This window comes from Ursus arctos, chromosome X, assembly GCF_023065955.2.
Source record: "Ursus arctos isolate Adak ecotype North America chromosome X, UrsArc2.0, whole genome shotgun sequence".
NCBI lineage: Eukaryota > Metazoa > Chordata > Mammalia > Carnivora > Ursidae > Ursus > Ursus arctos.
In genome coordinates, this window is record NC_079873.1 from 97132689 (window position 1) to 97147640 (window position 14952).

Below are 14952 nucleotides of genomic sequence, written 5' to 3' on the forward strand. Positions count from 1 at the left end.
AGCCTATCAGTGGTTGCCAGGAACCAGCAACAAAGGGACAGAATTGAAGGAAAAGGGTCAAGAGGGAATTTTCTGGGGTGATGAAAATATTCTCTATCATGATTGTGGTGGTGGACACACAACTGTATACCTTTGTCAAAACTCATCAAATTGTACACTTCAAACTGGTGAAGTTTACTGTATGTAAATTATAACTCAAAGCTGATTTTAAAATTTAGTAATAGCATAAATGGTTACCCTTAGGGTATTAACTAGAAGGGAGTACAAGGGGAACTCTGGGGTAGTGTTCTATTTTTTGATCATGGGTGTTTGGTTTGGAAAAGGTCACTGAGGTGTACAATTATGATTTGTGTTACTTTCTGTACATTTTATTTCAATAAAAAGTTTACTAGAAAAGAATGGATCCACAACAGTCTGAATTCATACACATAATCACAATGATTCAAAATTGCAGCCAAGAAAATAACGGAGTAGAAGAAAAGTAAGGGGAAAGAAAGCTGAGTTGACCACTAAAATTATAAAGGGATTCAAAAAGCAATCACTTGTCCAAAGTACATTTTCCTATGCGGGGGACTTGACTAATATTCTACCTAAATTTAAGTGTGTGCGTGTGTGTGCACAATGGACTTTCCGCAAACCTTACTCAACATAACCTTAAGTTCACTTTTCTTTTTATTTCTAGAGATATACATAAAACAAATATACACAGAACATTTTCATTCCAAAATTTAGTTTACTGCTTAGAAGGAAAAAAAAATCTTACTAACCTCTTTCATAAATGATTTGCCTATGCGCACCACTTTTGCAAATAAAATGGGATCATGCGAAAGGTGAGGACCAAGGTAACAGAACATATTGAAGACATCTCTCCTCAAATCTTCAAAGCTCTCTGCTTGTTTTGGTGCCCTTTTATTTTGCAAAGCATTAACAGGTGAACCTTTAGCACCTTTAGGAACGCCAACTCTATAAAAAGAAGCAAAATTTGTAATGTACACTATACAGTACCCCACTTTAGGTTAACATACTCATATTAATCAGTAAGTAAAGCTTTTCTTGCTCCAATTTGATTTCTATATTTCACTTGTGCCTAACTTTATTAATACCAGATAATTTAGCTGGTAGAAAAAGACAAAAACAATACTCATTTGGAAAAAATCAGAGCTCAGAGAATGTTTCAAATTAACCGCATAAAGAAATCAGAAAAACGCAAATTTCAAGTAACATTTAACATACATCATATGAATTTGGTTTTAGTTAAACTTGGCCAGTACCAGGAATCTGGATATGGGAATGGGGAACAAGGGATGGACCTCAGAGACACTGGAAGATTAAACAGAAAAATATGAATATAACAGTGATTCAAGTCAATAAACACTTCTCAATCTGGGTTCCACTACCTAGTCTGAGTATGAGGTAGGTGGTGGTAGGGAAGGTGAGCAGCATAATGAAAGAGGGTGTCACACTAAAAAGGACAGCATGCCCAGAGTTCTCACCTGCTGAGCAGGTGTCCCGCTGTGGAGTCACAGGGGTCACTCTTTGAGAAGAAGCCTTCATGCTCCACAGCCCAGGTGGCACTAAAGGCAGCAGCCAGCAGCTATGCATGAGTCACAAGGCTGGGGCTTTTGAGGCAGGCTCTGATCTGTGGGGCTGAAGCCAGAGCTGCTGCCAATACTGCTCCTAAGCATCCTGCAAGTAGGCTGAGGGCTAGAGGACTGGTCAACACAGTAACTAGGGATAATGAGAAAGGCTGCCCTAGCAATTTCCAGAACAGCAGCCTATATGCCAGAAGAGATAAGGCAAGCAGAGAGGCAATGTCCTCACTCAGAGCCACTCAACCCGGGACAGAGGACAGTTACACTAAGTAAAAACCTGAGGAATTCTCTGCCCCCCACCAAGAGAGAAGGAAAAGTCAAAAGCAGAAGAATAGAGTTTTCACTCTCAATGCAGCAAACCCAACCTAGATGTCTAACCTACAGTTTTCAGACTACACTGCAGCACACATTCTGCACCACCTGGTCTAGATGTTAAGAGACAAGTCACTGATTAATACGTATAAAACTGATACACTCTGTGAACAGTTCTTATCTTCTAATAAAACATACTAAAATATTTGCTTGGTTGGAGAAGACAAGATAAATATGCAGATTTTTTTTGTAGTCCTAAACTATGTCTACCTCAAGGATCAGAAAAGCATACCATAACATACCTTCGGTAGAGAGGCTCAATAGTTATGTGAATGAGCTTGCAAATAGCAAGGGCTATTAGCTTATGTGAAGCTGCATAGTAAGGAGGCATCTGATCCATAATGTTCTGCGCATGCTGCCAATCACCAATCTTTAACAAGGCTTCCAACAGACCAAGCTTTTGGTTGTCAGGTGGCTAAAAATGAACAATTACAGCAAAGATACTCAGAATATAGAAACCAATAAATCTCAATAATTTTTCATTTAAAAAAAACTGAGCTCAACAACCACAATAATGTATGTCAACAGCTGCCACTCATGGGAAATGCAATATTTCCCTGAAAGTACAATCAAGTGTTTTTAGCCATTGAAAAAAACAACAGGATATGCTCTTTCATTCAGCAGACATAGCATGACAGTTTACAGACTTGGAATTAAATTAATTTCTATTTAATGTTTTACTGTGCCATAGGGAACTAGAATTCATTCATCTTTGAGAATCCCCTTAGGACTTGAGAGACATTAATACACAGAGCACAAATATGTTTTACTTAGGATACATTTTGAAATTTATGTAAGAAAAAACATGGCAACCTCTTTTGGGATGGAGCCAATCAGATTAAAAACAAAAACCACCTTGGCAAATCAGTATTCCAAAAACCAGATTTCACCACAATCAAAATTAATAAGTTATTCTCCCATAAGTTGATTAACTATTACAAGTTAAATTTCATAATTCTAAATCCAGAAGACAAAGTTAATTTTACAAAAAGGAACCATATACCTTCTCTACTTTCTCCTCTTCTTTTTCCTTTTCTTTCTCTCGCTCATCAATTTTTTCAGAAGACAATACAACCATCGTAAGTTTTCTAACAATTTGCTTAGCTTCCACAATTTCTCGTTTGTGTTCATCCATAATGCAATTATCAGCTGGAAGAAGCTAAAAATGGTTCATTAAAGTTTCATAAAACAGCTAATACTATTTGCACATATAAAAAGCAAACACTATCTACTCTGAATTGATAAAATTGTAAATAGGGTCTAGCCTATTAATGACCATGATTTGCCTTCAAAATAAGTTTCTCTCCATTATTTTCTTATAATCTAACAGGGTTAAGTACCTGAATTTTGTACACCTTTTAAAATCAGGTAGCAGTTCAAAGTTCCATGTCTTATTTCTGTTAGAGGTCCTACATTAATACAATACTACAACAGTGATGCTTACCATTGAATTTATTAGTTTACTCAAGGAAATATATAACCGTTTCATTAAAAGTATCATAGATTTCCCCTTTAAAGGTCAAACTCCAAGTTAAATAAAATACTGCATATGGATCCAATTTGGGAGAGATTAGCTACTGAATTATGTGAAGGGGTAAATTTAATTCCTCTAGATGAAAAATCTCAAGCAGAAAAATTATGAGCAACTTGACATCTCACTTTTCATTTTCTAATACCTATTTGATGACTTCAGTTACAAACTAGTTTCTAGCTTATTACAAAAGGGAAAGTAATATGTGTGTAGTCAACCCTCCATTATGAAAAAGGACCAAATATCTCCAGTACAGCCATCTTGTATGAGTGGAAGGTTAATGTAGATATTTCATAAAATAAATTAAAAAACCCAGACATGAAGAAAAATATAGCCAACAAACCATAGTAGTTTCTGCTAGGCACTATGGTGGGCTGTAAAAGAAGTGTTCCTGCCCCCAGAAATATATAATCTCCTTCAGTAACTAAGTCTAATGCAAAGTAAATAATCACTAAACAATAAAAGGAAACATTGTGAAATATTAAACTACATATTGCAGACTTCATCCCATTAGTCAAAAACGGGGGCAAGAGAAGTCATTAGGAACTGATGGCAAGGAAGTAAGCAAGACTTTTTCTCATTCTTTCTGCTCTCCACTGGCCATCGAACCCATTTTTAATGCTTTACTTATGTACCTGCCAAAGGTCCTCATCTTTTACCTAGATTAATGCAACTGCCTCTAAAAATCTCCCATTATAGTGAATAAACTATAAGTTTCTTCTTTTTTTATTATTTTAAGTAATCTCTTCACCCAACATGGGGCTCAAACTCACGTCCCGGAGATCAAGAGTGGCACACTCTACCAACTGAGCCGGCCAGGCACCCCTGTTAAGTTTCTTCTTATAGTTCCTCTCAATTCTAGTTTTGTGTATTTTGAGAATATGTAATTAAGTGCATATAAAGTTACAAATGTTTTATCTTCCTAGTGAACACAACTTTATTATAAAGTGACTATCATTTTTGCCAAAAAGTCCATTTTGTCTAACAATAATAATTTCCTGGTATATTTTTCCCACCCGTTTACTTTCAACCTTCCTTTGTCCTTAGGTTTTAGAAGTCTCATGTGAAAAATAAACAATAAACTGGTTTTTAATCCCATCTTCATCGCCCCACATACTACCCTAGGCTCCAACCACTCTGAGCTTCCTAATGTTCCCCTAAGGTGATAATGAAGCCCCTTCAATCCTCCTGCCTTTATACTCAGTTAATTCTACCTACAGAACTTCCCACCTTTAAAGCCAGGCCATTACCATCTCATCTACAAACATCTCAGTTCAACATCACTAGTTTGAAAAAGCCTTCCAAAATCCCCCTCAGACAGACATGCTCACTATCTATTCTGATCCCCCACAGCACTTTGTGAATACCTCCAATATAGTAGTTACTATATAATGCAAAATGTTTTCTCCATTGCTAAACTATGACTGCTTCCAAGGTAGACTCTAAGTTTTATTCAACTCTGTAATCATAGTACATGAGAGACAAGGAAGTCAGAAAGTGATTTCAAAGACAGTGAAGATGATGTCGGCTTTGGAGAGGTTTAAGTCCATAGATATCCTAATGTACAACCAAATAAAACAGGAATTCCTATACTACGAACCTAGTTTTTTCAAACTGACAGGCTAAACTGTTGCTAAACTAGAGGTCACCAATCACAATCACATATACACTCTTCTAGATCCTGGAAGCAATAAAAGCACAATACTACTCATTTACTACCCAGTAAAAACACAAGAAAAGCAATTAAAAAATACAGAGTTCCCCATTCATCTTGAATGTCTGAAATTAACATTTTGGGGAGAAGGAAAAAGTATCTAGGAATCCCAAATTGCTGATAATTTGCATGTAACAGAGAAGTCTAAACCCACATTGGTTAGAACTTGGCCTCTCTCCCAATGAGATATACCTTGCTGACAATTAAGAACTTTAACTTTATATCTAACCTCGAACTCTGTAAAAGTGACAGAGTGTATTTAATTTCCATAGTTTGTCAAAGAATTAAATTCATTCACTTCATAAAGTAAACACAAAGCAATAATGCATTAGGGCTTCAAAAATTAAAACTTGAGAGACTGACCAAACTTGAAGTGCTATATGGCTGCCTACTCCTCTTCCCGCCCCTGGGATGGACAACCAAATATTCTTAGCAGCCCACTTGACTTACATGTACATAAAGATCATCTAAATCAATAAGATTAAACTGTAGAAGTACTGCTGCAACTCTGTATAAAGATGAAGGAGTCTCTCCATTTGGTTCCTTGAAAAAAAAAAGTTTCTATTTAGTACATAAAGTAAAACTAAAATCATATCCTTTACCTACCAATGATCAAGAACAGTTACATCAAATAACCAGATCAACAATAAGCTTCATTGCTCTGCCTGATCATACATGACATCTGAACTGAGGACAAAGATAATTAGGTCAACATCAGTTTTCACACTGGAACATTTTCTGATGAACACAAAGGTTTCAAAAATGGACACATTTTACAGTGCATGCTAATATGTCAACAAAATCTAAAAATCAAATAGAGTAAGTGAGATTTTATACTGCATAATACTAAGTTTTGGTTTTGTTTATATGTGTGTCTTCTTAACTTGCTTTTTCAAGTAGTTCTCAGTGGAGATGCAGACAGACAAGAATGACAAATCTGGAAGTGCTGAACTGTGTCTACTTTATACTTTTCTCCCTATTCTACTTCTTGGGTTTTGTGCTGAAAATAACTCCTTGTCAACTGATTCCCCCTTCAAAACAAGTGCTATACATATATACATAGATAAATCAATATTTTAAAATACAGAACGGCCAATTCCAGTGGAACCTTCACAGAAACAAAAGGATCTTTGAATGCTATCAAGAAGACTTTCCCCTAATTTTTAAACTGCTTGGGGTCAGCTGAATGGAAGACTGAAGTCTCAACAACTGGCAATTACTAAATGGCCAAATGCAAATAAAAAGCAAACAGTGACAATACATTATGTTCTGCTCCTACTCAACAGGGAAAACAAGATCTTTGTAAGGTTCCCCCACAATTGTGACAGGTGTTACAGATATAACATAGGAGGCTAACCAAACTAATGGATAACATATAAAGAAGACATTGTTCACTGTATTTTTAAGACAAGTAAGTCTTCCACTTCACAATAGTTTAATTCTAAATGTATATAAATGGTTATTTAGTATCAAAACATTTTCCCACAAAAACAATTGGTGGTCAGGGTCTCAGAGCAAACCCACAAAAGCTTATTACCTGACTTGAATCCACCAGGAACACTCTCATTATTCCCATTATCTCTGTTTCAATGAGTTCACCACAAGAAGCCACTGACTCCCAGGCCAAGCATCAACTCCCATATTCTGATCTTCATATTGCTCTGTACAATCCCTGTTCTGTCCTAACTCACCTTTCTGCTTTCTTAAAAAACTTCCATGGAATCCTCTGGAATTCATAAACCATCCTCAGCAAAACCCCCTATATATCCTGAACTCCTCCTCTAACTGTTCCCTTCACTTTCTTGCTCAAACAGAGCCTAAGACTCACTAGGAACACCACTCTCACTGTAACCCAGTCAAGTGGTGGCTCTTTTCCCCAGACCCCTCACACTACTAGGACTGGAGGTGGGGTATGAGTTATCTTTGATTTTTCTAGTTGTTTTCAGACAATTCTCCCTCCACCCTCCCCTAAAGCTCATCCAGCTTTGAATTTCCAGTCGCTCACTATCCCTCACTATTGCTGTGATTTGGTTTCATTCCACTGTGGTCAAAGATATTTTGTAGGATTTCAATGTTTTAAATTTATTGAGACATGTCTCGTGGTTTAAGATAGGGTCTATCCTGGAGAATGTCCCATGCACACTTGAGAAGAATATGTAATCTACTGTTGCTAGCTAGGTACTGTTCTATGTCTGTCTGTTAAGTCTAACTGGTTTATAGTGGCTATTCAAGTCCTCTATTTCCTTTTGTCTAGTTGCTCTATTCATTAATCAGAGTGGGGTATGGAAATGTCCAACAATTATTGCAGAACTACTTCTCCTTGCAACCCTGTTAATGTATGCTTCATATATTTTGAGGCTTTGTTTGGTGCAAATGTGTTTATATCTGTTTTATCTTCTTCATGGGTTGACACTTTATCAATATATAATGTCCTTCGCTGTCTACTGTAAAAATTTTTGTCTTAAAGTCTATTTTGTCTGATATTAGAATAACCACCCTAGCTTTCTCATGGATACTATTTGCATAGGATATTCCACTTTGGACATATTTCTATCTTTGGATCTAAAAGTGAGTTGCTTGTAGATAGCATATAGTTGAATCATGTTTTATACATTCTGCCAAACTGCCTTTTGATTACAAACTTTAATCCGTTTACATTTAAAGTAGTAACTGACAAGGAAGGACTTCTGCCATTTTTCTATTTGTTTTCTACAGGTCTTGTATATATATTTTTTTGTTCCTCATTTCTTCCATTACTGCCTTCTTTTGTGTTTGATTTTTTTTCCTGTAGTGTACCCTTTTGATTCCCTTTCTTCCTTTTCTTTTTTAGTTATTTTCCTAGTGGTTACCTTGGATACTGCAAGTGATATTTTAAACATAATAATCTAGTTTGACCTAATACCAATTTAGCTTCAACAGTATACAAAAACCCTGTACCTATACACCTCAATCCCTCCTTTTATATTGTTACATTGTTTGCCAATTAGATTTATAATTATTGTTTTATTACTTTGTCTTTTAAATCATGTAAGAAAAAAGGAGGAGCTACAAACCAAAAAATACAGTAATATTGGCTTTTATATTTACCTATGTAGTTACCTTTACCAGTGTTATTTCTTAATATGGCTTCAAGTTATTGTCTAGTGTCCTTTCATTTCAGCCCAAAGGACTCTCTTTAGCATTTCTTGTAAGGCAGGTCTACAGCGACAAATTCCCCCAACTTTTATCTTGGAATGTCATAATCTCCCAATACCTACAACCACTCCAAGATGTCAATGCCACGTATCTTCCCTCAAATGGATCCTTAATCCTGCTGGACAGCCATACTCTTATTTCTCTCATTCATTCACTCTCCTACTCTCCTATATAACTATTTCCTACCTTCTTTCCTAACCTCTCCTAACCTCCAATACCTTCTCTCTCAGCTGATGACCTTATTTTCTATTTTGGCAAGAAAACTGGAGCAATCAGTAAAATTTCTACAAATTCTCACCATCACATCCATCCACCTACCAACAGCTGTGCTTACAGATGCTGCTACCTTTCCAACTATTTTTCTAGATGAACTCTCTATGCTCCCATTTAAAGTCAATCCATCCACTTATGCCATAAACTCCATTCTCTCTATCCAAGAACATTACTCCAGTAACTCCTCTCTCTCCTACATCACCAGTTTAATTCCTTTCTACTCATTCCCACAAGCATAAAAATGTGTTCTCTCTCCCATCTTCAAAAAATAATCTCCCTTGAGCTCACTTCCCCTGCCAGCTACCTTTGTGCATCTTTGTAACAACTGCTTTAGAGTTGTCTACTCTTACTATCGCCAATCTACTCTCCCCATTCTCTTACCACCCCAACTTTACCAAAATGGCTAGCTTTGCCCTCCCTGATAAATCCAATGACCAAATTTTAGTCCTCATCTTAAATGACCTATCAGAGGCATTTAACAAAGTTCATCATTCCTTCTTCCATTTAGCTTCCAAGATGCTATATTCTCTTTATTTTCCTTTTATCTTATACATTACTTCTATATCTCCTTTGCTGATTCCTCCTCTTCTCCAGGCCCTTTAACATTGGAGTGCCAAGGCTCAGCCCTTGGTTCTCTTCTCTTGTCTCTCTATACCCAACTCTTGGTGATTTCATTTAGTATCACAACTTTAAATATCTACATGCTTCTGCCAACTACATTTCTATTTCTAACCCAGTCCTTTCTCCTGAATACCAGATCTATACATCCAATTATTTACTCAACATTTCACTTGGATATCTAAGACATCTCAAACTTAACATATGCAAAACTGAAATTCCTGATTCCTACCCCCAGTACACCAAACCCATTCCACCTGAAATTTACTCTCAGTTGATAATAACACCATCCTTTTTGCTGCTCAGTCCAAAAAAAAAAAGGTTAGAAATAGCCCTAACTCTACTCTCACACTCTGTATCTAATCAATCAACAAATACCCTCAAAATATATTCAGAAGCTCACCAACTTCCACTGCTACCTTAACCATATCTATGCTTTGATAACCTAAGTCAAAATACACATGTACACAATGTCTTCTGTCTCTCTTATCTCTCTCTCACACATACACACATACTGCTCATGTCACCATTAGAGGCAGCTACTAAAGAAACCCTTTACTCTGATAGCTAGTAATTAATGGGGGGTGGAGATGGGGAGTGAAGCACTCATCCTGCCTTTTCAGTAGGAACTGTATTTCAGTGTAACCAAGCAACCCAAGTTAATAAGGACAACTCTTCTTTACAGAAGAATGATAGCTAATAAATGTAGAAGGCATTATAACATTAGTAAATCAACAATTTGGAACACCTAAGGAAATAACTGACTCAGGAAAAGGATCATTCACATATTGTAAGCCACTTAATGTAAGGTTAATGAAAAACTGGATATTCACATGGTACCAAAGTATCAACATACAGATAATTTCCTATTAAAATGGGGGGAAACGTCATTGTTGAATGGAGGGATTAGACTGTCATCAACTTACTGGAACATTAAAAGTCAGACAGGTATGAGATGTTATGTGACATGAAACATATAGCACAACCTGCGAAGTCTTTTGCAACTAAATATTTTACCTGAACGTAGTCAAGTTCTGAGACCTAACTCTAAGTCCATAAGACAGACCAGGGACAAATAACAAATTTAACCAACCATGAAAAAGCAATCAGATAAATTTAATGCTTGGAAGAATAATGCAGTCTTCTATGGTAACGGTCTCTTCAACAAGTCAATGCCATTAAAGGAATGGGAGGGGACGCTGTTCTAAATTAAGAGACTAAAGAATCCTAACAAATAAAACACATGGCCTCTGGCGGGATCATTGTTTGAACAAAAGTTATAAAAAGTATCTGGGAGACAATTAGGGAAATATGAATATGGTCTGAGTTTATTATATAATAGCAGTCTGGTTAGGTATGAAATTGGTATCATGGTTATACAGAAAAAGTCCTTACTTTTAAAAAGTACAAATTAATGTATTTAGGAGAAAACATTCATGATATCTGCAATATAAATTAATATTTCCAAAAAAGTATACCAACATGTTAATAAACTTACTTCTAGGTGATAGGATTATGGGTATTCATTACACTATTCACTCTTTTCTATATGTCTGAAAATATTCATAATAAAGTAAAACATAAAAGAGAAACAAAATGAAAAAATTAAGTCCAATCATATCACTCTCCTACTCAAAATCCTCCAATAGTTTCACCCAGTATCAAAGCCAAAAATCTTGCAGCACTAGCTCTATGTGATGTGGTCTCTCATCTCTGACCTCATCTCCTACCACTCTCCCAATCAGTCTGATCCAGACACACTGGTCTCCTTGTTCTCCAACCCATCAGGCATGCTCACACCTTAAGGCCTTTGCATTGGCTGTTATCTTTGCCTAGAGCCTCTTCCCCAGATATCTGCACAGTTTAAACCTCACATCCTTCATTTCATTGCTTAAATTTACCTTTTCAATGAGGTATACTCTTACTATTCTATGTAAAATTGCAACCTACCATTCCAGCACTCCCACTCTTCCTTACCCTGCTCTACATTTTTTTTTGCCCCATCTCATTCATCACCTTCTAACATACCATATAATTTACCTCAAATATAAGCATCACGAAGGCAAGAATTTCTATTTGTTTACAGATGTAGCCCCAGCACCTAGAACATTACCTGGCACATAAGTGCTCCATCAATACTTTTTTTTTCAAATACTTTATTTTTTTTAAGTAATCTCTATAACCAAAGTAGGGCTCAAACTCACAACCTCGAGATCAAGAATCTCATGTTCCACCAACCGAGCCAGCCAGGTACCCCAATGATCAATATTTCTTTTCTTTTCTTTTTTTTAAGCAGGCTCCATGCCCAGTATGGGGCACAACACAGGGCTTGAACTCGTGACCCTGAGATCAACAGCTGAGCTGAGATCAAGAGTTGGACGCTTAACTGAGCTACCCAGGTGCCCCAGATCAATATCTTTTAAGTGAGTGAATTTAAGTTATAATAATGCCTAGCACATGATACCACTATTACTACTATTGTTGTGTTCTGAATCCAGAAATCAAGGGAGTGTGATATGAGTGAGATTCACCATCTTCTTCCTCTTTCCTGTGGCAAGACAACTCCAGCCAAGTTTACCTTTTGGTACCCTCACACTTTCTAGTACTCCTTTCTTTCTGTCCTTTGTGCTAATACTCATGCTGTCCCTAAGCCCTCTACTATAGCCATCCCTGTTAGGGAAATCAAGCAGATGTGCCTGCCAATTTTTCCAGTGTGCTCTCAAACTGCTTACATCCCCTGCCACCCTTCCAAGTCGAAACATCCACTATAGCTCATTGCGGGTTGAAAGTAAGATAAAATCACTCTCAGACTTCATGGCATAAATAATCAGCTTTGTCTAGAAGTCCTAGCATTAAGGGAAAAAAAAGCCTGTTCATCCAAATAATTCCCAATTGGTGAAAATATGGGTTGTGGGCAAGGGGAATGAACACCTTCATATAGTGATAAAAAGAGGGGAGGGTGGAGTAAGGCAAGGGACCAATACACAAGGGTGACCACATATGCCTAGGAGCCAATTCCCAGGCTTACGTGCCCTAAGCAGTTCTTCATTTTCATGGTTGTCCTTACTTTATCCCTCAGACCGCAAATTATCGGAAATCTCTGACATTTCTTCCTCTACCATCAATGGTCCTTAAGACTGCAGATTTGTACAAGATAGCTCAGGCAACAGAAACAAAGGAATGGTGTTACACAAGAGCAATATGAGGGTTACTCTTTCCAATAATAGGTTATTTCTAAATCAAATGTTTCTTGACTCAGTATTTCTTATATAAGAAAAGGGCCCATCATCTATTTTAAAAAAGATTATTTCAACACTGTCAACCCCCCAGGGATATTTTAATTCAGCTCAGAAGTGTTACCATTATGAGGAATATTTTCATATAAAGATTTTTAAATTCTAAAACTCACATTCAACTAATAATACTTGATGTTATGCAGGTCATCATTATTCACTGTAATATGCTCTGAAACCTACAGTCTCCAAAGCCGTAACCTATATTCTAATTAATTAAGCCCTAGTTAATCAGCTACCCTGTCACTTTAGCAGTTGCCTTCATGTTCTCAAACCCAAAGCAATCATGGTACCCCTTAAGATGTGATAAATACTTCAAATTCTCTTTCCTTGTACTAAGAGTGGACTCCCTGGCTACTGCTAGGAATGGGGAAAGCTGCCATCACTAATTTTTGAACAAAGATGAAGTACTCTTGCCTAAAAAACCCTGCCATGCGTCTTGTTTGGTATCAAAATGCCATATGAAGTTCTGATCTGATTTCTCTTCTACAGCATCCCAGAAAATGGGAAATAAAAGATAAGCAGAGGAAGTAGGTGGTGTCATCACTTGAGAATCCTAAAAGAAATTGTCTTACTATCCTGAATTTGAGCTCTAGAGGACAGGAGAAGACCCTCTTTACCAGAGTATCCTCAGTGCCTAGCAAAGCAACAGCATATCATAAACATTTTATAAGTGAGTATTTCTTGACTAAGTATCCCAGGCAGGTAGACAAATTAGGAAAACAATACCAAAGGACAACAGGGGCCTTATTACATTAAAATCCTCCATGCTATCATGAAAGTTATCTTCCTAAAAACATAGATCACTCGTTTACAATTAGTGAGCATTTACTAAAGGCTAAGCAGTAAATTAATCCAGAGAAATTAGTAATACAGACCCCACCCTAAATGGCTCACAATCTGGCAAAGGACACAGATATAGTTTATGCTAATATAACCTGATAAGTGCTAGAAGTCTGTGTCAAGTTTTATGAGAATAGAAATTAAGAAATAATTAATTCCACATGGGTGAAATGCCAGCAAGACTTTACAGACCAAGTAGCACTTGATCTTAAAGAATAAATAGGAGTCCTCAAGATGAAAACAGGTGAGAGGGTTGATTAAGAAGAGTTTTCTAGTTACAAGGAACTGCATATAAATAAAGGTCTATATATACCAATGTCTATATCTAAATTCAGGAAATAGCTAATAATTTAATATGACTAGAATATCAGATTTGAGGGGGAAAAACCACTAAAGATGAGGCTGGAAAGAAAGAATGGGGCTAGATTGTGAAGAGCCTTTTCTGCCACGTTTAGAAGTCTGAATTTTATCCTGCAAAGATTTTTGAGCAGTGTGTCAATTCAATCTTTTTTAGAATATAACAGTAGTAATAATATGAAAGATGGACTGAAAGAGAAATAATCAGGGGCACAGACTTGCTAGATAACTATTATAGTGGTTTAAATGAAAAATAATGTAAAATTTGCCTCAAGAATTTATACACGTCCATAAAAAAAATTCCCATGGCCATTGCCTATATAATAAAATTCTAATTCGACACAGTATTTAAAGGCCCTTGGCAATCTAAAGTGTGCCTACCTTTCCAACTTCACTTCCTGTCCTTTGTTTTCCCTATATCTTACAATCCAGCCACATCAGACTATGTACCATTTCTTCAATCAGTTATATATATTGATACTGCCATGTCTTCACTCAACACTACTTGTTATTTCTAAACAGACAACTCTCAACAAACTCCTATTCATCCTTCAAGGACCGGGTTAAAAAAGAGTTATATCTATAAAGTTTTCTCTGATTCCATCTCTCCCAAGGCAAAAATTTATTATGCTTTGCTCTAGGCTTTCACATCACATCATTCATACTACTAATACAGTACTTACCATACAGCATTGTTAGCTATCCATTTATCTACCTGCTTTGCAAGAATGGCTGAGCTGAAACCAATCATTTACAAATAAAATTCAAATTAAGTTATACATATAAAACCATGAGATTTATCACTGTCTGTATATATATACATATATATGTATACACATACACACACACACACATTTTTTTTTACCTGGTAAAACTTGAATTTGAACCCAAGAATATGACACAGTGTTTGCGGTTCACACATACTCATGTAAGATTCTAATAAAGATATAAAGAAGTCATCATGTTCTGGCCTGCATTCGAACACTTCTAAAATGACATCCAAAACTCTATTGGGATCCAGATTAAAGCATCCTGCAACAGATGAGATATACACATATTCAAAAGTGATCATACATCATTTCTAATAATTAAACCATTAATTTTCAGGGACAACTTATATAACAAAATGAAGTTTTTAAAAAACAACTTCTTTTACAATAAGTT

At 36.4% G+C, this 14952-nt stretch overlaps 1 protein-coding gene across 19 annotated transcripts in view; it reads right to left on the minus strand.

Annotated features, from left to right (window-relative positions):
• THOC2 (THO complex subunit 2) overlaps positions 1-14952 on the minus strand; it is a 110367-nt gene that overhangs the window by 53610 nt on the left and 41805 nt on the right. For all 19 annotated transcript variants that reach the window (XM_057314161.1, XM_044391659.3, XM_048213838.2 and 16 more), the window contains 5 exons: positions 14654-14820; positions 5660-5752; positions 2968-3123; positions 2207-2379; positions 768-963 (listed from right to left, as the gene is read on the minus strand). In XM_057314161.1, the coding sequence (XP_057170144.1) occupies positions 768-963; positions 2207-2379; positions 2968-3123; positions 5660-5752; positions 14654-14820 (785 nt within the window). The remainder of the gene's footprint in view (positions 1-767; positions 964-2206; positions 2380-2967; positions 3124-5659; positions 5753-14653; positions 14821-14952) is intronic.